This window comes from Rhinoderma darwinii, chromosome 6 (assembly GCF_050947455.1).
Source record: "Rhinoderma darwinii isolate aRhiDar2 chromosome 6, aRhiDar2.hap1, whole genome shotgun sequence".
NCBI lineage: Eukaryota > Metazoa > Chordata > Amphibia > Anura > Rhinodermatidae > Rhinoderma > Rhinoderma darwinii.
Window position 1 is genome coordinate 121,826,971 of NC_134692.1, and position 22,378 is coordinate 121,849,348.

Consider the following 22,378-nt stretch of genomic DNA (forward strand, 5'->3'; position numbering starts at 1 on the left):
GTGTGGATTTTGTATCTTCCATAGAATATAATGAAAAGTGCCTGTGCGGCCACTTCTCATCTGCCAATGGGCTACAAAGGATCTAGGTTCCCCATTGACCACCATGATCACATGCAAGTAGGCGAAACATCATCACCTTGTGATGACAAGATACGGCCAGGGACCCTGGTATCGTTGGAGTGGAATTTAGACGGTGCGTATATTGCAATTCTTTATTTTCCCATTACATTTGGCCCAAGCACTAGAGCAGGTTAATTGTAAGGGTATGTGCACACTGCCTATTTTCGGCCGTTTTTCGGGCTGTAAACGACCGAAAAATCGGAACAACACCACCTCCAAACATCTGCCAATTGATTTTAATGGGAAAAACGGAGTTCTGTCCCAACGGGCCGTTCTTTTTAAGCAGCCGTTTTGAAAAACGGCCGCGTAAAAAAAAATGGCCTGCGAAAAATAAGTGCAGGTCACTTCTTGGGACGTTTTTGGAGCCGTTTTTCATAGACTATTGAAAACAGCTCCAAAAACGGACGTAAAACACACTAGGAAAAACACGACGCTTAAAAAAAACTTCTGAAAATCAGGAGCGGTTTTCCCTTGAAAACAGCTCCGTATTTTCAGACATTTTTAATTTTGCGTGTGCACATACCCTTTCTGTTGCATATATTTGTGTAAGAATAGCAGAAAAATTTCACAGCGTTAACACATCAAAAACACCACGTGTGAACATGCCCTTAGGCCCTGTTCACTCATTCTAGATTTGACAAGGATTTAGGCCTGAAATCTGCATCAAATTCGCCTGCAATGACAGACAAAGGGATTTTGTAACCCCGTTCACATGCATCAGGGAACAAGAAAAAAAAAAAGTATCATGCTACTTATTTTCACTTTAATGGGGCTAATCTCAGTGTAAGGCTGGGTTCACACAACCTATTTTCAGGCGTAAACGAGGCGTTTTACACCTCGAATTACGCCTCAAAACACGGCTCAAATACGTCGGCAAACATCTGCCCATTCATTTCAATGGGTTTGCCGACGTACTGTGCCGACGACCTGTAATTTTACGCGTCACTGTCAAAAGACGGCTCGTAAAATAACAGCGTCGTCAAAGAAGTGCAGGACACTTCTTGGGATGTAATTTGAGCCGTTTTTCATTGACTTCAATGAAGAACAGCTCCAAATTACGGCCGTAATTGACGCCTCGCAAAACGCGAGTACGAGCAATTACGTCTGAAATGCAGGAGCGGTTTTCTCCTGAAAACAGCTCCGTAATTTCAGCCGTAATTGTCGATATCGTGTGCACATACCCTAAATCTGCGATAAATGACACTGCGCATCCGCGGTAGAATTTCGAGTGCCAGCCTCGGATTCCTGCCTTGGGTTCTCTAATAAATACGTGTCAGAACAGAGCCTAAGTGTATGTTCAAACGCAGTGACCAAAAATGTCTGAAAATACGGAGCTGTTTTCAGGCGAATACAGCTCCTGATTTTCAGACGTTTTTGTAACAACTCGTGTTTTTCACTGCGTATTTTACGGCTGTTATTGGAGTCAATTAAAAATGGCTCCAAAAACGTCCCAAGAAGTGACATGCACTTCTTTTTCGCGGGCGTCTTTTTACGCGCCATATTTTGACAGCGACGCGTAAAATTAAGCCTCGTGGGAACAGAACACCGTAAAACCCATTGCAAGCAATGAGCAGATGTTTGTAGGCGTATTAGGGGCGTTTTTTCAGGCGTAATTAAAGGCATAAAACGCCCGAATTACGCCTGAAAACACTGCGTGTGAACATACCCTTACAATTAACTCCACGTATGAACAGATTCTGCTGCAAATCTGAAATCATTGGCGCATAAAACAGCATGTAGACATGCCATTTCAAGCTCCCTCCATTTAGTAAACACCAGTGGCGATAACCCACAATATCGATGTGATGATCGCTGTGCGTATTATAAGGGTATGTTCACATGCTTAGCAAAAAAAGTCTGAAAATGCGGAGCGGTTTTCAAGGGAAAAGAGCTCCTGATTTTCAGCCGTTTTTTTTAGCAACTTGGGTTTTTCGCTGCTTTTTTTACGGCTGTTTTTGGAGCAGTTTTTCTATAGAGTCAATGAAAAACGGCTCCAAAAACGGCTCAAGAAGTGACATGCACTTCTTTTTCGCTGCATTTTTTAAGCGGCCATTTTTCAAAACGGCCACGTAAAAAAAACGGCTCATCGGAACAGAACGCAGTTTTTCCCATTGAAATCAATGAGCAGATGTTTGGAGGCGTACTGCTTCCGATTTTCCGTCCGTTTTTCAGCCGTTTACGGCCCGAAAAACGGCCGAAAATAAGCCGTGTGAACAAACCCTAATGGTGGAACCTGGACTATAAAGAGAGCAATTCCGATAATAAGTATATATTAGAGAATTGCTGTGCAAGTCCCTTACATAATATAGTGTGAATCATCAAAAGTACAACAAAAACAACTGATGAATCAATCTACATTACTATTGTCAACCCTGAACTATGAGTGAGCAATTCTTCACACCTGCAGAGCCATCCAGATTACACTAATGATTCTTTCATAGGTATGGAAATATAAAAATATAAGGCCGGATTCACACGAGCGTGTGCGTTTAGCGCGCGCAAAAAAAAAGCTGCGTTTTGCGCACGCAAAAGGATCATGTGCCATCAGCATATGGTGCGTGGCTGTGTGATTTTCGCGCAGCCGGCATCATGATGACACTCTGTTTTTGTGTTTACAAACAGAAAAGCACGTGGTGCTTTTCTGTTTTCATTCATAGTTTTTACTACTGTAGCGCGCATCACGCGTGGCACCCGGAAGTGCTTCCATGTGCCGAGCACGAATTGCACGCACCCATTGACTTCAATGGGTGCGTGCTGCACGAAACGCAAATATAGGACATGTCGCGAGTTTTACGCAGCGCACATACGCTGCGTGAAATTCACTGACAGTCTGAACGGCCCCATTCATTAATATAGGTCCGTGCGACGCACGTGAAAATCACGCGCGTAGCACGGACGTATGTCACGTTCGTGTGGATAAGCCCTAAAGCAGATATAAAAGCAACAAAACAAGATACACATAACGGTCACACATGCCACATTACATTACCACATTACACTCAGATCTGTAGAAATGTAACTTCCAATACTTCAGCTTACAAACACACGCCATAATTCATGCCGGTAGTAATTTTGTTGATTGATTAACCGTCAGAATATATGGACATGCCCGCACTACAGGACAATTTTAATCCCCAAGGCTGGATTCACACGACCATGTTACGTCCGTAATGGACGAAACGTAATTTGGCCGCAAGTTCCGGACCGAACACAGTGCAGGGAGCCGGGCTCCTAGCATCATAGTTATGTACGAGGCTAGGAGTCCCTGCCTCTCCGTGGAACTACTGTCCCGTACTGAAAACATGATTACAGTACGGAACAGTTGTCCTGCAGCGAGGTAGGGACTCCTAGCGTCGTACATAACCATGATGCTAGGAGCCCGGCTCCCTGCAGTGTGTTCGGTCCGGGACTTGCGGTCGAATTACGTTCCGTTCATTACGGACGTAATGCGCTCGTGTGAATCCAGCCTAAAGCCGGCCATACACATTAGATAAAAGTCGGCCAAACCTGACGATCTAAAAAGTGTCTTGGCAAATGTCCAGGGAAAAAGGGATCAGGGATGTTAAATTTCGACACCTATGATCCTTTCTTCCAAAAGGAGATTAACCTCTGACAAACCTTACTGGCAGTGGCTTATTCCCCTTTAGGCTATGTTCACACACTTAGCAAAAAACTTCTGAATATACAGAGCCGTTTTCAAGGGGGGGAAAAAAGGCCCCGTCGGAACAGAACGCCGTATTTCCCATTGAAATCAATGGGCATATGTTTGGAGGCGTTCTGCTTCCGACTTTTCGGCCTGAAAAAACGGCCGAAAATAAGCCGTGTGCACATACCCTTACCCATTGGAATAAGCATGCACTCTTCGGGGAGAGAGCACATTTATATTGAATAAAAAAGGAACGGCACCATGCAGAATTCTAAGAAAAGGTGATCCAGAATTGATATTTGATGGAGAATGGGATGGTTGCCGTCCTGAAGCCTCAGTAATAGAAGCATGTGCCACAGCCATACGCTCAGACGTGCGTCACACCTTTGCCTCCCTATTATCCTAGTCAGACCTTCACAAGCTACCATAGACATGACCTCAAGACAATGTGTTTTCGACCAGTGGCAAGAGCTAGAGATGCAAATGCAAGTCTTTTAGGGGTTGTCCAGGATTAGAAAACCATGGCTGCCTTCTGCCCAAAACAGCACACCACCTCTCCATAGGTTGTGTGGAGTATTACAGCCCTACTGTATTATCTTCAATGGAGCTGAGCTGCAATACTAGACAAAACCCATGGACAGGTGTGGCACTGTTTTTGGAATAGGGCAGTTTGTCTAATCCTATACAACCCCTTTAATTATATTTAAATTGTTCATTCTCACACAGACTAGGGCAACAAAATAACTACAAGGTTAGGTTTACAAGGGGCATATCCACTTAATTGCATTGTACATGTTGCTGTGATGATTTCACATAGAGAACATATCATCAATAAGATATAATAGGTTATTCATGATTCAACCCATGAAAAATTAACCCCCGAAGCAAGTGATTGGCTCCGAGGAGCTTCAAACAGTGTTGTCCATTTCTGAACCTTGTGGGCCTGTTCTAGCAGGGGCCTATTATTGTATCAGAACAAAGGACCACTGAAGGATCCTCTGGTACTTCGGTGGGTCACTTTGACCCTGCTTATAATATTTTGCCAGCCACAGAGTGGGGTCCATAAAATAGTTTTAGATCACATTGACCGCAGAATAGTTATTGCTGTTCCCCAATGTAGCTTGGAATCTATGGGCCCTCAGGTATAGGATTGTAACCACTGTTCACATTGCATATAAAGCCCTATGTTTGGTGTATGCACCGGGAAAAGCGGTCGTCTCATATGTCTAACGTATTCATAGGCCTCAGTTCACCTGGCATACACAGGCCAGTTTGCTTTTGCATACCTTTTTTTTTCTTCTGCTGTATAAAATAGGTTTTGTAGACTATGCTATTCTTAACAGAGGGTTACAGGAAAGAAAAAAAATATGTACTGTACCGCACGGTAAACTTTTTTTTGTTACTATAGGACTAATTACTGACATATGAATTTACAGTTGCATACTCCACAGCCTTCAGTCGGAGGTATATGTTGGGAAATCCTCCTGAACATATACCTTCAACATGTGAACAGAGACTTACTACACTGTGTCCATAAACTAGTTTTAGTCATACAGCAATGACCACAGAGTAGCTATCTCTGTTCCCTTATGCAGCTTGGGACCTATGGGCCCTCAGGCATACGAGTACAGGTGTGACTGTGAACAGCGTTCGTATTGCGTTTAGAACCCTACCGGAGCATACGCCGAACTAATTCATAGGCCCCATTCACCTGGCATATACCAGGCCAAAATGCTTCAACGTAACTTTCTTTGCTTCTGCTGTATAGAATAGCTTTGTAGACTATACAGTAAAGAAAAAAATATATAATGTACCGTGCGATAGGGTAATTGCTGACTAAGGACTTTACGCCGCAGCCTTTAGTCCGTGGTATATGTTGCCTCCGACATGTGAACAGAGACTTACAGCACGGTGTGTCCATCACGCAGCAATGACCACAGAGTAGCTGTTGCTGTTCCCTTATGTAGCTTGGGAACTGTGGGCCCTCAGGCATAGGCGTGATTGTAAACACTACAACCACTATTGCTCCCAGGGACGTGAAGATGTGTATATCTGACACCAGTAATACATAATTATTAGCCTAATAAAAGCAAACTTTAAAAGCATGTCTGTATCTAGACCAAAAGCTCAGATAGTCCGGCCCTGTACCAAACTAGACCTAGGCCATTCACAAGGTGCAGTGTTTAAGGAATCAGCAGACAGCGACAACAAGTGAATAGGTTGATCAAGTATCCTAAGCCGCCCTCCTCTTACCTCTCAGTGCTGCCTGTCAGATCCCATCCATACTCATTAACACAACAGAGAGAGCAGCATTTCCTATACACTCTCCGCCCCAGGGTTCTGCTCAGACACAGGACCAGCCTTCATAGTGGGAGCTCCTTACAGCGCCTGCCCTGCCTGATCACTCCTACTTCCTTGTCTATTTGGCAGTGAACACTTTCCTCCTGTTATTAAAGTCACGATAATAGCACAGCCAAAAAGTTTTCCATTAACATCTATTACCAGCACGATAATTATAGCTCGGCATTACGAAGAAAGTATAAATTTATATCAGTGTGTCAGAGATGACCTTGTTATTCTTCTGGGAGGTTACTATGAATCTCACCCTTTATACTAAATTGCAGCTAAGGAAGTAAATATTTCTAGTTCTGAAGGGGAAGTTCCTTTCATTTTTGGATACTTTTGAAAGGCATTTATGTGTCTGATTATATATGCCGTACGGGGAAGACAACATGTATGTAAGGGTCCTTTTATACGGAAATTTAGAATGGTAAAAAGAGCGCCGATCACCGATATTAGCATGACGTTAACATTCCCAAGATTTGAATTTTTTTGTTACAATAATCAGGTGGGTTTTTCCTAACTGCGATCATTCATGGGATGCATTGTCTTTCCTCCTTTCACGTTGTTTTTACAAGCAGATGCCTATTTAGGGTATGTTCACACGCAGTGTTTTCAGACGTAATTCGGGTGTTTTACGCCTCAAATTAAGTGTGGAAAAAAACGCCCCTAATATGCCTGCAAACATCTGTCCATTGTTTGCAATGGGTTTCACGGTGTTCTGTTCCCATGAGGTGTAATTTTACGCGTCCGTAAAATACGCCGCGAAAAATGCAAGTTGCTACAATAACGTCTTCGTATTTTCAGACGTTTTTGGTCACTGCGTGTGAACATACCCTTACACGAGTGGATGTACTGCCGACAAATTATCATTTTTAGGTCAGCATAAGGGCTTAGGGTATGTTCAGGGTATGTTCACACGGCCGTAAAACGCCCGATAAATCGGAAGCAGAATGCCTCCAAACATCTGTCCATTGATTTCAATGGGAAAAACTGCGTTCTGTTCTGATGGGCCGTATTTTTACGCGGCCGTTTTTCAAGCGAAAACAGCTCTTGATTTTCAAACGTTTTTGTAGCAACTCACGTTTTTCACAGCGTATTTTACAGCCGTTTTTGGAGCTGTTTTTCAATGGAGTCAATGAAAAACGGCTCCAAAAACGTCCCAAGAAATGACCTGCACTTCTTTTGACGAGGCTGTAATTTTACGCGCCGTCTTTTGACAGCGACGTGTAAAATGACAGGTCGTCGGCACAGTACGTCAGCAAACCCATTCAAATGAATGTGCAGATGTTTGCCAACGTATTGGAGACGTATTTTCAGACGTAATACGAGGCGTAAAACGCCTCCATTACGCCTGAAAATAGGTCGTGTGAACCCTGCCTTAGAATGCAACGATGAAAAAAAAACTCTTGGTCATTAAGGCCCAAAATAGTCTGGTTACTAAAGGGTTACGCTATAAAATAACCTGACTGGATTGACCTGTTTATTGCAACGGGCTGTTAAATGCTCATGACAATAAATGGCTCCGTCATGAATCAACAACAAAGCCCTCAGACTCCATAAACATGGGAAGGATTTTTTTTTACTTGTGTGTAGGATAATAAAGTTGCCCGCAGTCTCTTTTGTTGTAATCCGGACCGTAAATTTAAAAAAAATAAAAAATGAACAGAAGTTTGTGGCAGAGCTTCCATTATGTGGAATTTTTAAAGAGGGTTCTGCCAAATTCATTTGCATATTGAAGAATTTAAATGATATGGGGGAGGGGGTTAATGGGTAAGGCTATTTTCACACAGATACAAAAATACAAGTCCCCGCGGAAAATTCCAACCAAAAAACTGTACCAAATTGTGGTGCAGTTTTTAGGCCGGAATGTCTGCTGAGAAAAATTAACCGGCAAAATCGTGCAGCCATTGGCCACCACAAGCGAGCAGGATTTTGGACTCATACAGACGCCGCTAAGTAGGACCGTACCCTAGAGATTACACTTATTCCTTCTCTTGAGCATTTTCTCCCATCATTATATAATGATTAACCCTTATTAACATACAAAGGGGGAACTTATTTAAGAACAAAAAAGTAACTACCGATCTTGGCAAAATCGTGTTGCCAAATGTGAACCTATTCAGGCATTTTGTTTTTATAAGGGTGTATTCACATGTGTTGGTTTTGATCAGGTTTTTTTAATGCCGTTTTTTAAACCAAAACCAGGAGTTGATTTAAATAAGAGGAGAAGTAGTGTCTGCCCTTTATACTTTCTCTACTTTATGATCCAAACCTGGTTTTGGCTTTAACTGCATAAATAACAAAACCTGATCAAAACCTGCACGTGTGAATACACCCTAACAAAAGTAGGATGATTGGCAATTACAACGAGATCTCATTAAGGCCTTATTCACACGAACATCGCACGTACCTATGTTAGTAAATGGGGCCGTTCAGACAGTCTGTGATTTTCACGCAGCGTGTGTCCGCCGTGTAAAACTCACGACATGTCCTATACTTGGCCATTTTTCGTGCATCACGCACCCATTGAAGTCAATGGGTGCGTGATAATCGCGCACGGCACACGGAAGCACTTCCGTGTGTCGCGCGTGATTCGCGCAACAGTAGATAAAGAAATGAAGGAAAAAATAAAAAGCACTTCCTTTATTTATTTTACTAAACTTCAAAACCTCGTGTCATAAGCATGGCATATGTGTGAAAATCACACAGCCACGCAACACATACTGATGACACGCGCAACTGCAAGGCGCAAAAAACACAGTGTTTTTTGCGCGCGCAAAACGCACACGTTCGTGTGAATAAGGCCTAATACTTTTGTTGCATAATCTTATGGCGCTGTTTATCAATAGACTATGGTCACAGACTGTGGAATCTACCTTAAAATCCAGAATTGCATGTGTTACATTTATTGATTTATTTGCAGATTTTGATGCAGATATTGCCATTAATAGAAATTAATAAAATCTGCTGCATTTTCACAAAAATAGGAAATACTGCGGATTTGAAAATCTGCAGCAGGCCTAGCATTCGCTACTTTTTACGCTGTAAATGAATGGGGTTTGTTAAAACCCCATTCACTTATAGTATACTGTACTTTGTTGCAGAATTTCATTGCGCATTTTACAACCGAAATGCTGAAAAAAATGCAAGATATGTGAACATAGCCTTAAAGGGGTTTGCCCACGATTGCTCAAATCCTAATGTCCGTGAATTTCTAAGGTGTTCTATATATTTTTTAGTCATTTAATTGACATATTTTTACTTTTTTTGTGTCTTATCTGGCCCCCCTGCACTTCCGCTTCTTCTTTCAGTAAATCTGTGTACAGGGGTGAGCATGAACCGAGCAATCACATGAATGCAACAATTCTCTGCAGGCTACCTTTCCCATAGTTCTTTTGGTCTGCAGAGCTCTCCCAGTTACCATGTTACCGCAGTGTTCCGATTCCCATTCCCCGTATCAACGATCTTCTTCCACCGATCTTCCTCTTTTTTATGGCCAGCCTTTCCGACAGGCTGCAGCAGTAGGGAAACTGCACATGCGCTGACAAAAAGCATTCACGAGAGGTAATCTATGGTCGGCATCTATACCATAGATAGTAAAGCCCCTCGTGGTCGGCTCCAAGGGCAACAGAAAAAAAACCGCTTTAGCACTTCTGACAGGGAGATGGTACAGTATGTTGCTAACTCTGAAAAGCTGTATTTAATTTAATTGCTTCCAATTGACAAAAAATGTAACTTTAGGCTATGTTCACACGGAGTATTTTACAGGCAGAATTTCTGCCTCAAAATTCAGTTTGGAAGTTTGAGGCAGATTTTCCTCTCCCTGCACGCTGATTTTCGCAGCGTTTTTTGCCCGCGGCCATTGGGCGCTGCGGGCAAAAAACGACGCGAAATACGCTTTCTCTGCCTCCCATTGAAGTCAATGGGAGGTCAGAGGCGGAAACACCCGAAGGTAGGTCATGTCGCTTCTTTCTCCCGCGAGCCGGTTTTACTTCTCGCGGGAGAAAACCGCCCCAGCCCCCCATGGAAATCGACGGGAGGCATTTTCGGGCCGTTTTTGACTAGCATTTTGGCGCGGTTTCCGCGTCAAAAAAGTAATCAAAAAACTCTGTGTGAACTTAGCCTAACATTCCCTTTACCTTCAACTAGGGTTATGTTCATGGGAAAACTCCTTTAAGCACAGGATTGAGAATCTATGATTCGATGTATTAACCGTCAAGAACGGAGTCTGAGGTTGTCCAGGGGATTTTGTAGGATGCACAGAAACATGATGATCTACATATAGATCAATGAAGCAATATATTTGTGTCCCCTATGTAATGTGTTGGGTTTGGTCCACATTTTATGTTTTTTTAAGTCGATTATTCGCTTTACTCCATTTAATTTTATTGTATCCTCCCCCAATTCCATGCACTCCAGCCCTTCCCTGGAGTCAGGAACAAAAAGCAATGTTCATCCTGAGCTCGCTCACTGGTTCATTAATATAATGCCAGAACTTTTGAACTTCCATAGGTACTACAGGCAGAGCCGTAGTAAGGGAGCAGGTGGGAATGTAATCACCGGCTGCCACTATGGGTGGTTGTCTCTGGAAAGCCCGCATCTGTTAGGCCGGATTCACACGAGAGTGTGCGTTTTGCGCGCGCAAAAAACGCCTCTTTTTGCGCGCGCAAAAGGTACATAACAGCTCCGTGTGTCAGATGCGTCTGATTCATGGCTGCGTGATTTTCGCGCAGCCACCATCATTATGACACTCTGTTTGTATGTTTGTAAACAGAAAAGCACGTGGTGCTTTTCTGTTTTCATTCATAGTTTACTGCAGTTGCGCGAATCACGCGCGTCACACGGAAGTGCTTCCGTGTGCTGTGCGTGATTTTCACGCACCCATTGACTTCAATGGGTGCGTGATGCGTGAAAAACGGCCAAAGATAGGACATGTCGTGAATTTTACGCAGCGGCCATACGCTGCGTGAAAATCACTGACAGTCTGAACGGCCCTATAGACTAATATAGGTCCGTGTGACTCGCGTGAAAATCATGCGCGTAGCACAGACGTATTACACGTTCGTCTGAATAAGCCCTTAAACAAAGATTATGAGTGTGAATATCTTTTTTAAATGGAGTCACCAGGACAGTAAGAGAATCTATTAGTAGCTCTATAAGAAATAGATCAGTGAGTGCTAATGGGGCCTTAATGACTGTAAATAATGTGCCTCACAGCCTGGATGGCCGAGAAGAACCACTTTGTTAGGCCCCATGCACACGGCCGTGCCCGTATTCACAGGCTGCGATTGCGGGCACAGCTAGTAGCGGACAGCCATACAACCGTGCTCCCATACAAAGTGTTCTATCTTTTGCAGTATACTTCTACGACCCAAACACCTTCCCGTAAATAAAAAGGAAGGTGTCCGTGAACAATAGAAGCGAATGCATCTTTAATTGCAGACCGCAATTACGGACAATTTTTATGCTTGTGTGCATGAGGCCTTAGCATGCAGTCCCACGCAGCAGATTCTGTTGCAGAAATCCATACACCTGCTGAAGAATCAACCCCATTTAGGCTGGGTTCACACGACCACTTTAACGTCCGTAATCGACGGACGTATTTCGGGCGGAAGTCCCGGACCGAACTCAGTGCAGGGAGCTGGGCTCCTAGCATCATAGTTATGTACGATGCTAGGAGTCCCTGCCTCTCCGTGGAACTACTGTCCCGTACTGAAAACATGATTACAGTACGGGACAGTTGTCCTGCAGAGAGGCAGGGACTCTTAGCATCGTACATAACTATGATGATAGGAGCCCGGCTCCCTGCACTGAGTGCGGTCCGGGACTTCCGCCCGAAATACGTCCGTCGATTACGGACGTTAAAGTGGTCATGTGAACCCAGCCTTAGATGAATGGATCTAATTTTCAGTCACAGAAAATGTCTGCAACAAATTCTTCCGCATGTGACTGCACCCTTACGCCAGGTTCCCACGTAGCATAAACATTGCGGAATTCCGCAATGGAATTCTGTGCGGAAAATCCGCAGCATTTTCAGTAGCAGCAAAGTGGATGAGATTTTAACAAATCTCATTCACATGCTGCAAAAAAAATCCACTGAGAAAACGTTCATAAATTGACTTGCAGTGCGGTTTTTAAATCCGCAGTATGTCAATTTATCCTTTGGATGGCTGCTTTTTTGTTGCGGGTTTTCCCCATTGAAATCAATGGTGAGGTAAAACCTGCAACAAATAGCAAATGTTGCAATTTTTGCAGCAGAAACACTGCGATTCCACCGCAAAAATCACAAACCAAGAAAAAGTTCATACTTACCCCCCGGTGTTTTCATAGAGACGCGTTCCTCTGTTCTCCGTCCAATCACAGGCCGCAGTGGTCACATGGGCTGCAGTGTCATCCCAGGAGGCCTTGCTGCATGAAGAACAGAAGGACGCGTCAACGCCGTGGGGTAAGTATTAACTTTGGTTTTTTTCCAGCCCTGTTTCCGCAGCATATCCAACCTGTGGGATCCCATCCTCGCAGTTCCAAATCATTCAGGTATTAGTTTTCTATGACCACATGTGCCAATCTGGCCGAGAGGCACAATCGTACATATAGTGCACACTTTAAACTGCTGGGCCTTACCAAGATTTGGGTTGTTGTTCAGTGGGTGCTAATATATTTCCTATAGAGTTTTCAATAGATTCTCTAACTTAAAGGGGTCTATTCTGGTGAGATGTTAGGATTAAAGGGGTTATCCAGGATTTTAAAATTGATGACTTAACTGTTGTGAATTAGATTTTATAAAAAACTAAAGATTAAAAATCCTAAATTGTATCTCCGAAATTTTTGCTTGGGTAAAGATAATTTCCCTTCCCATTCTACCCGCAAGAAAAAAACTTAATGAACCTATTGGTTGCACATATGTGAAAAAACAAACACAATTCCACAATTCCAGAGAATTCATTGTAGCTTTCTTTCATTATCTTAATTTGCATTTTCCCTGCAGTTTATTGAAGTTAGTGCTGTATGACGCGGGATTTCTGGGAATCGACCATGTGAGAACTTTAACTAATTAATTGAATTAGTACTTATGTACAAAGATTCCAAGTATTTTATTAAATAAAAAGCTCACTGTCTGAATTCTTAGATTATATCGGTAATGTGATATGTGCTGTATACGGGGATACATCAGTGTTTGGATGGGACCCAGGCAGTACTGGATTAACATTTCAGGGGTATGTAGGCATTAAATGCTTGTGGATCTTTATGTGCTATGGGCATCCTGCTGTTTTGTAGTTGGGGTAGTCTGGCAGCTCTAATTTCTACAACTATACTACAAACATTTGATATCTGAAACCAGTCCTCGGTATATAGGAATCCGTGCAAAGCACAACTTCGATATAGGGCACAATACAGATCAACCCTCTGAGACCAGGGGCATACCTATAAAGGGTGCAGAGGTAGTAGCTGGCCCTGGTGCACGAAAGAGCCTAAAGTCCCCTACACATTTGCCAACAGTCTCGACAAATTACTGTCCTGGCAACTTGAACTGGCAACTGCCGTATTCAATTGTATCTGCGTTCTCAGGACGCAGATACAATTGAATACTATGGCAGAGAAGGGAGCCTGCTTCCTGCTCTCTCATTCACTAGGCTACAGGCCACGCTAGTCCCGCAGCCCATAAAACGCTGGGACAAGATCCCTGGGCATGCCGACACAATGATGTCACTGGACCAGGCCAGCCTGTGCAAGGATCCGGTCTCGGCGCCTCATAAGCTGCAGGACTGAGGAGACTGTGGAGCTCAGTTCTTCACTAGAACGGGTTTAGGTGAGTACAAGTTGTCTTTATGTGTTTGGGGGGGGGGGGCACTTTGGCACTATCTACAGGAGGCCTGTGTGGCACTATCTACAGGGGGGCTGTGTGGCACTATCTACAAAGGGGAGTGTATGGCACTATCTGTAAAGGGAGTAGAGTGGCACTATCTATAAAGGCGAGAATGTGGCATTATCTATAATGGGGGGGGGGTGTATGGCACTATCTATAAAGGGTGGGGGGAGTGTGTGGCATTATCTATAAAGGGGGGAGTGTATGGCACTATCTATAAAGGGGGGAGTGTGTGGCACTATCTATAAAGGGGGGAAGTGTATGGCATTATCTATAAAGGGGGGAGTGTATGGCATTATTTATAAAGGGGGGGGGGAGTGTGTGGCATTATCTATAAAGGGGGGGAGTGTGTGGCACTATCTATAAAGGGGGGGAGTGTGTGGCACTATCTATAAAGGAGGGAGTGTGTGGCACTATTTACAAAGGGGGGAGTGTGTGGCACTATCTATAAAGGAGGGAGTGTGTCACTATCTACAAGGGCGGTATGTGACACTATCTACAGGCGGGTGTGTGGCTCTATCTACGGGGGTGTAGCACTATCTACAGGGGTCTTTGTGTGGCACTATCTGGTTGTTTACAGGCGGGTGATATCTCACTTTATCACTAAAGCTAGGCGTTATGTGCTGACCACTGCTGGAAGCTGTCGTGGAAATCCATCGCTCAAAATATATTAGACTGAAATTTATACGAGTCCCAACAGACTCTCAAGGCCAGACTCCATTAGTCAGAATCCTAATTAGGATATTTCACCGATATATATCGAGAGACGAGAAGAAAACACACAGACACGCTGATATGTTCAAAATGCTCCTCTGAAGGATTTATTATCAGACTCAAACTGTTAAACTGAAATTCAGAAGGGGTGTCGGCTTGAGGTTAACCAATCAGAGACAATGTAACAATATTTGTTATTCAGTAAAAAGCATACAATAAAATACATCATTATAATTCTTCACACATTATGTTTACAGGTTTCTTATCTCTCTTTTGGACAGAATATGCTCGTGGAGATGGGGGAGACCTTCCCTCACGCATACTTGCCATCCTCCCATCTCACTCCCTGTCCATCTTCGCATAGGAGACCAAGGTCAAAGATAAAACATACGAAATCAACATTACTTGTATTAAAGGAACAATGACTTTTCTATTCACTACAAAAGAACCAAGATGGGAACTCCAGACAAAATGGCTGCTGCACGAAACTAAATCATTTACACATTATCATCACTTTCACATAATACATATCTTAGTAATTCGGCATCCTGCTTGATAATTCACAATGTAATTTCATACAGAGAATATAAGCAAATAAATCATCCTTCACAAAGCGTAAAAACCAGCATAGATAGTGCTACACTCTGTGCTCCTTGTAGATGATGCCACATATTGCCCCCAGTAGATAATGGGAAGCGTAGGCTTTATCTTCCCCGCGAGCGGTAAAAAAACGCTCGCGTAAAAGAGGAGCGACATGCCCTTTCTTCAGTCGTTTCCGTCTCTGAACTCCCATTCACATGAATGGAGGGCAGAGAAAGCGGCTTTCGCAGCGTTTTTTTGCCCGCGGTGCTCAATGGCCACGGGCAAAAAACTACGCAAAGAAAGCAGCAAACAGCATGCAGGCAGGTCAAAATCTTGAATTGCCTCTTATTTCACAATTTCATTTTGTGTTTCTAGGAAAGTTGGGTGACAACCAATATGGCTGGCATCACGAGTCCCACACGAGTTATCACCCAGCTTTCCCTGACTCTTGAATATCATTTTATAACTAGGCAGAGAACCTAAAAAAGCTGACAGAAAGTTAAGAAATTCTTTCTATTTACTAAAGAAGGAATTGCTCATTACTTTTATTGTTTTCCCCAGCCTTAAAGATTGAACTGAGAAGATGGGTCATATCAACCTCCTGTCAACAAGGAAGGCTAAACTACACGGCCATTAATAGGAGTGTAATGTTCCTGTCAGGGGAAGCTACAGGCAGCCATGATGTCTGTACACAAGCAGCATGGTTACCATGGTAACCTAACGACCTCCGTGAATGCAGCAAGTTTCCTATGCACACGCATACAGGGGCCGCTAGAAACAGGCAGGGCTGCGCGTCTTACCGCAGATTTCTGGCTTTTCCGCAGTTTTTGCGTCTTTTTCACTTAGGGAAAAGATTACATGACACTGACAGAGGTAATTACAGGGCAGCGCTACGGCTACACAAACACACCTTGTGGTCTGGGTCCATAGCGTGTTACTTAGTTACCAAAGTTGTGCCTGACACTCTGCAAATCCGTAACTGGACGCAAACTGAGGAGCAGCCGGCAGAAGAGCCATATACCGATCTGTACAATAATAACTATATGGGACAGGGGATGTAAGTTCTGAGCTGCTACTATAGTCAGAGATCTCCCCTGATCCAGGCGATCCACTATGGAGTCTTCACTGTCTCCAAGGATTCAGAAGGTAATTCTGCTGGTTTTTCCCACTTCTCTCATTGCATTTGTTTTATCCAGTTTGCTGTCATTATAAAAGTTCTGAATATTGCACAATTTATAATATATAACAGTTTTCGCTATTTTTTGACAATCTTTAGTCATGTGATTCCGCAGGTCACATGACACAAATCGCATGATACCAATGTGACGAAAACAGTTGTGAGAATCGAAACACGCAACATTGAATGTTGCGTGTTTCGATTCTCACAACTGTTTTCGTCACATTTACCAATAGGAGTTAATGGGTAAAGCCACACGGCTGTCCTTTTTCACTTCTATTAGAATGCGACTGTTGCACAAAAGTCGCGCTAAAGTTGCATCGTAACGTAACTGATGTGTGTACTTAAATGGTACGTTTACATGAGTCATTTTTGATCGCACGCAGATTTCAAGTTCACATGCTGTAATCTGCGGGGAAACCAAGTGTTCAATTACTCTGCAGCGCCACCACAGGAGAAATAGAGTATTACACAGTTGCCTATGGGTTGTCTGTGTAATGTACGGACGTATCGGATCCACTAGAGCAGCGGTCCCAAACCTTTTTTGCACCAAGGATGACGTCAGGGCCGGTCCCCTGGGATGACGTTTTATCCCATGTGACCACCGCTGCAGCCAATCACAGGCTGCAGTTCTCTCCTAGGATGAAACATCATCCCAGGAGGCCGGTCGGCTAGCAGGCCGGCTAAATGCTGCAGTTTTCCACAGTGGACATTCCGGGCGAAAAACTGCACCTCAGTTTGGTGCGGTTTTTCGCCCGGAATTCCCTGCGGCTACCAGGATACCTAATGATCTACGGCCAGGTTTTGTTCCGCGGCCCGATGATTGGGGACCACTGGTCTAGAGCGAGATATACTCTTTCTAGCTGCTCTCCACACGGACTAATAGACAGGGGATACTACATATTAACTCAGAATTCCCTAACGCAATTCTGTGAGGAAAATCCGCAGCGTATTACAGTAGCCGCAAAGTAGATGAGATTTGAACAGGTCTCGTGCACATGCTGTGGAAAGAATCTGCTGCAAAAACGTTCAGAAATTGACCTGCGGTGCGGCTTTTTAATCCGCAACATGTCAATTTATGCTGCAGAATCGTTTCACGTTTGTGATGGAATTTTCCGATTGAATTCAATGGGAAGGTAAAATAACAAATGTTATTTTTGCGGGGGGAAACGCTGCGATCCCACTGCTAAAATCGAAAATCTATACTTACCCCCCTGGCGTTGTTATAGCGACGGCTCCTTTTCTTCCCAGTTGTTCTCCATTCAGCCCGGCCTCCTGGGATAACGCTTCATTCCATGTGACTCCTGTAGCCAATCACATCAGTCACATGGGCTGCAGCATCATCACAGGAGGCACGAAGAACAGAGGGACACGTCGCTACGCCAATGCCAGTAAGATAAGTGTTTTTATATTTTAAAAAAATCTTCCGTAGTGGCGATTCTGTCCGAAAATCTGCACCACAATTTTGTGCTCCCAGAATTTTTCTGCGGGTTCTAGGTTGGATACGCTGCGTAGTTCTACACAATGCATCCGACCTGCGGGAACATACCCTTAGGCCTCATGCACACGACCGTAGCCGTGTGCACGGCCATGATTTTCGGGTCGGCCGGCTGCGGACTGTCAGCCGCAGGCCGCCTGCAAATCGCTCATTGTTTTCAATGAGCCCGGACCGCAGAACAGGGCCGTAATAAGACATGCCCGTTCTTTCTGCGGTCCGGGCTCCCGGGTCGTGCAAGGACCGCAAAAACTACGGTCGTGTGCATGGCCCCATAGAAAAGAATGGGGCCGCAATTCTCCCGTGGATTTTCGGGGGAATTGCGGCCGCAAAAACACGTTCGTGTGCATGGAGCCTAAGACTTTTTTCACAAACAGATTTTATCTGGCGTTTTAAGGCTTCGTTCACATCTGCGTTGGGGTCCCGTTCTCACGTTCCCGTCGGAGTTTTCCATCAGAACCCTGAACAGACACAAACTGAAACGAACGGATACCAGAGGTTTCCATCACCATTGATTTCAACTACGCTATTGCTTCCGGCAAAACGACGGGTCCGGTGCGCAACAGACACAAACGGAAACCATGGCCACCGAATCCGTCACCATTGCAATCAATGGTGATGGAAACGGTGTCAGTTTGTGTCTGTTCAGGATCCCGTTCTGACGGAAACCTCCGACGGAACGTCAGAACGGGACCCCAACACAGATGTGAACGAAGCCTTAGCTGCACAAACAATTTATTTATTTTTTTTCGGTTGCGTTTAATAATTAGTTGCATTTTTTTTTCCTGCCGTTTTTTAAGTCCTACAGAGAAGCTCATGGGAAAAATGCCGGAAAAAGCGTGACACCCAGAGCATGCTGCCTTTTGAAAAAAATGCCACTGACTATAAAATAGCAACAAAAACGCCACAAACCAAAACACAGTTATGTGAAGTGCATTTTATATTTCATTATAGACTTTAATGCAACATCTGACTGCAATAAAAAAAGCATGAAAAAGCCTTAGGCTATGTTCACACAGGGCGGATCTGCTGCATAAAAGCACACAGCGGCCTGATTATGTTGCAGTTTTTCAGCCGGAATATCCGCTGCGGAAAACATCATCCCAGGAGGCCGGCCTGGATGAAGAAGCACAGTATTCTGTGCTTCCCCTCTGCAAAAATCGCAACATCTGCTATTTGTTGTTGGGTTTTACCTCCCCATTGAATTCAATGGTGAAAACCCGCAACAAAAAAAACGGTGATTACGCAAATACAATTGACACGCTGCGGATTCAAAAAGCAGTTTTTCCGCTCTTCATTTACACAGCGTGTAGATGAGATTTGTGCAAATCTCATCCACTTTTTTGCTACTGTATTATGCTGCAGATTTTCCGCAACAAAATCCGTTGTGGAAAATCTGCAGTTGTACTGCTACGTGTGAACTTACCCATAGGGCTTGTCCACTCGTAGCGGAATTGCTGAGTTTTTTCCGTCCGGAATTGCGGACGGAAAAAACACAGCAGAATACGGAAGCAGCAAAGTGGATGAGATTGAACAAATCTCATCCACACGCTGCGTAAATACTGAGCGGAAAAAACGCTCAGAAATTGACCCTCGGTGAGGAGTTTTATTCCACAGCATGTCAATTGTATTTGTGTAATCGCTGCAAATTTGCTGTGGGTTTTCGCCATTGAATTCAATGGGAGGTAAAACCCGCAACAAATAGCAATTGTTGCGTTTTTTGTTGCGTTTTTTGCAGCGATTACGCCGCAAAAAACACAACTCTAAAAAAACAAAATAACAATTATACTTACCTAGGAGTCTGTGTTTCTTCCTCCAGGCCGGCCTCCTGGGATGACATTTCATCCCATGTGACCGCTGCAGCCAATCACAGGCTGCAGTGGTCACAGTTTAGTGCGGTTTTTCGCCCGGTATTCCCTGTGGCTCACAGGGCGGATACGCTGCGTGCTTTCACGCTTCGCATCCGCCCCGTGTGAACCCGGCCTTATAGAGTATTTGAGGAAAACAGACAACCTATTTAAAGTATGTCTCAAAAGATGTGATTGTCGCACAACTTAAAGGGTTTGTCCGAGATTCGAACAAATTACTTTAAACAGTTTTCTTGGACATTTATGGCATATTCACAAGATATGCCATAAATTACCGATAGGTGTCGTAGAAATGATCCGAAAAATATAGAACATGTCCTATTCTTGTCCGCAATTGCGGCACGGACTCGCCCATACAAGTCTATGGGTTCTTTGGCAATTGCGAACGGCTACAGATATGCTGCTGTGGCCGACGGATTAATATTTGCGGACAGCAAAAACTTTTATGGTCATGTGAATGAGGCCTAACAGTACTGATTACTGATTCATGCCTCCAGCACATCCAGACGCCAGCGGCACGGAGAGGAAACCTGATGCTGGTCCCCAGCGCTGATTATTATTTTTATTTTTCAGTATAAAATGGAAGGACATGTTTATCTGGCGGAGTGGTTCATGCTGATATTCTGCGCACATGCATTTATGACAGCTATCACATAGAAGTGCTGTCAATTTTGCAAAACAATCTCATATTTGACACCTTTTTGACTAAATATGTCAAATTGCTGCATATTTTATTTTAATCATAAACCATCATGTTTCCACTGGAGCGGAACACAGTTAAATGTATATCAAGCAAAAAAAATCTTCATAAAATGTAAATCCTGGCGTCTTTTTCTGTCACAAAGTTTCTGGGAGGGCTGAGTAAAGTCGGGTTTACATGTGCAGATTTTTGTCCATAACGAGCGCCGATCAACGATATCACAAGTCGATCGGCGCTCAGTGACAGGCCGTTTTAGGCTGGGTTCACATGTTGCGTTTATTTTGTGTATTTGAACTGTTGGGAAAAAAACGCGTGAAAAGAATGCTTTTTTTTTTTACCCACGCATTTTACAAGGTGTTTCAAATATGTCATAGGCTTACAGCTGAAATACTTTGTAAACCGAATTGGTAATTAAGATTAGTTTTATTTTCTTCTAAAAGTACAAAAATGCAACACAAAAGCAACATGTGAGGCCAGGGCTACACCTAGATTTTTTTTTTATAGTGCTACTGATTGATTTTTGTTTTTAACTCTTGAGTTACAGCTGCAGTCCACAAGATTGTATGCAGTGTATTCATTCGGACTGCAGCTGTGGATCAAGAGTTAAAAACAATCAGTAGCACAACAAGTCCCTGCCTCGCTGAAGGACAACTGTCCCTGTCTGTAATCATGTTTTCAGTACGAGACAGTAGTTCCACGGAGAGGCAGGGACTCCTAGCGTCGTACATAACTATGATGCTAGGAGCCCGGCTCCCTGCCGTGTGTTCGGTCTGGGACTTGCGGCCAAAATACGTTCTGTCCATTACGGACGTAACATACTCGTGTAAACCCAGCTTAAGTGTATGTTCACACGCAGAGTCAAAAACGTCTCAAAATACGGAGCTGTTTTCAAGAGAAAACAGCTCCTGATTTTCAGAAGTTTTTTCTGCCACTCGCGATTTTCGCTGCATTTTTCGCTGCGTTTTTTACGGAAGTTTTTTTAGCTTTTTTCAATAGAGTCTATAGAAAACGGCTCCAAAAACTTCCCAAGAAATGTCCTGCACTTCTTTTTCGCGGCCGTTTTTTTCCGCGTAAAAAAACGCAGGGAAAAATGCTCTGTCGGAGCAGAACGCCGTTTTCCCATTGAAATCAATGGGCAGGTGTTTGAAGGCGTTCTGCTTCCGATTTTTTGGCCGTTTTTCGGGCGTTTACAGCCGTGTGAACATACCCTAATAAATTGATGTCCATAGGAAAGAATTGAGCACCTTCAAAAAATCCCTTCACAATCGCTCCTGACAAGTGTGTAGCTCTGAAATCCCAGCATGTACCGATTAAAAAGAAATCACTAGTAGATCTCTTGACTGGAGCGATTTAGAAGAGATTTTCAACCTACGCAAAGCATTCCTATGGACAGCCATTTAGCACAGCGATGTTTTTGTAGTGAGATCTATAGCCCTAACCAACGTCCGAATACAGCCTAAGGTAAGTTCACACGCTGCGTAAATACTGAGAGGAAAAATACGTTTAGAAATGAACCTGCGGTGCGGTTTTTTAACCTGTAGCATGTCAAATGTATTTGCGTAATCGCTGCTTATTTGTTGCGGTCTTTCCCCAATGGGGAGGTAAATCCCGCAACAAATAGCAAATGTTGCCGTTTTTTGCGGTGATTCTGCTACAAAAAAGGCAACTCACAAAAAATCTTATACTTATCAAGAATTCTGTGTTTCTTCGTCCAGGCCGGCCTCCTGGGATGACGTTTCCTAATATGTATCCACAAAGAAGAGAGAGACGAGGCGGCACTTCCAAAATAAATGAGAATTTTATTCACGTCCAGAGCGACGTTTCAGTCCAACAGGCCCTTTCTCAAGCCTGTTGGACTGTAATGTCGCA

At 43.8% G+C, this 22,378-nt stretch overlaps 2 protein-coding genes across 2 annotated transcripts in view; one reads left to right on the forward strand and one right to left on the reverse strand.

The window, feature by feature from the left end:
• The window catches only part of LDAF1 (lipid droplet assembly factor 1), a 45,555-nt gene extending 39,393 nt beyond the window's left edge, over nucleotides 1–6,162 (reverse strand). Inside the window, exon 1 of the mRNA XM_075831364.1 lies at nucleotides 6,020–6,162. The gene's annotated coding sequence lies outside the window, so the exon portion shown is untranslated. The remainder of the gene's footprint in view (nucleotides 1–6,019) is intronic.
• Nucleotides 6,163–15,977: 9,815 nt separating this feature from the next.
• The window catches only part of DNAH3 (dynein axonemal heavy chain 3), a 359,079-nt gene continuing 352,678 nt past the window's right edge, over nucleotides 15,978–22,378 (forward strand). The window contains exon 1 of the mRNA XM_075830244.1: nucleotides 15,978–16,415. Coding sequence (XP_075686359.1) covers nucleotides 16,383–16,415 — 33 coding nt within the window. The 5' untranslated portion in view covers nucleotides 15,978–16,382. The remainder of the gene's footprint in view (nucleotides 16,416–22,378) is intronic.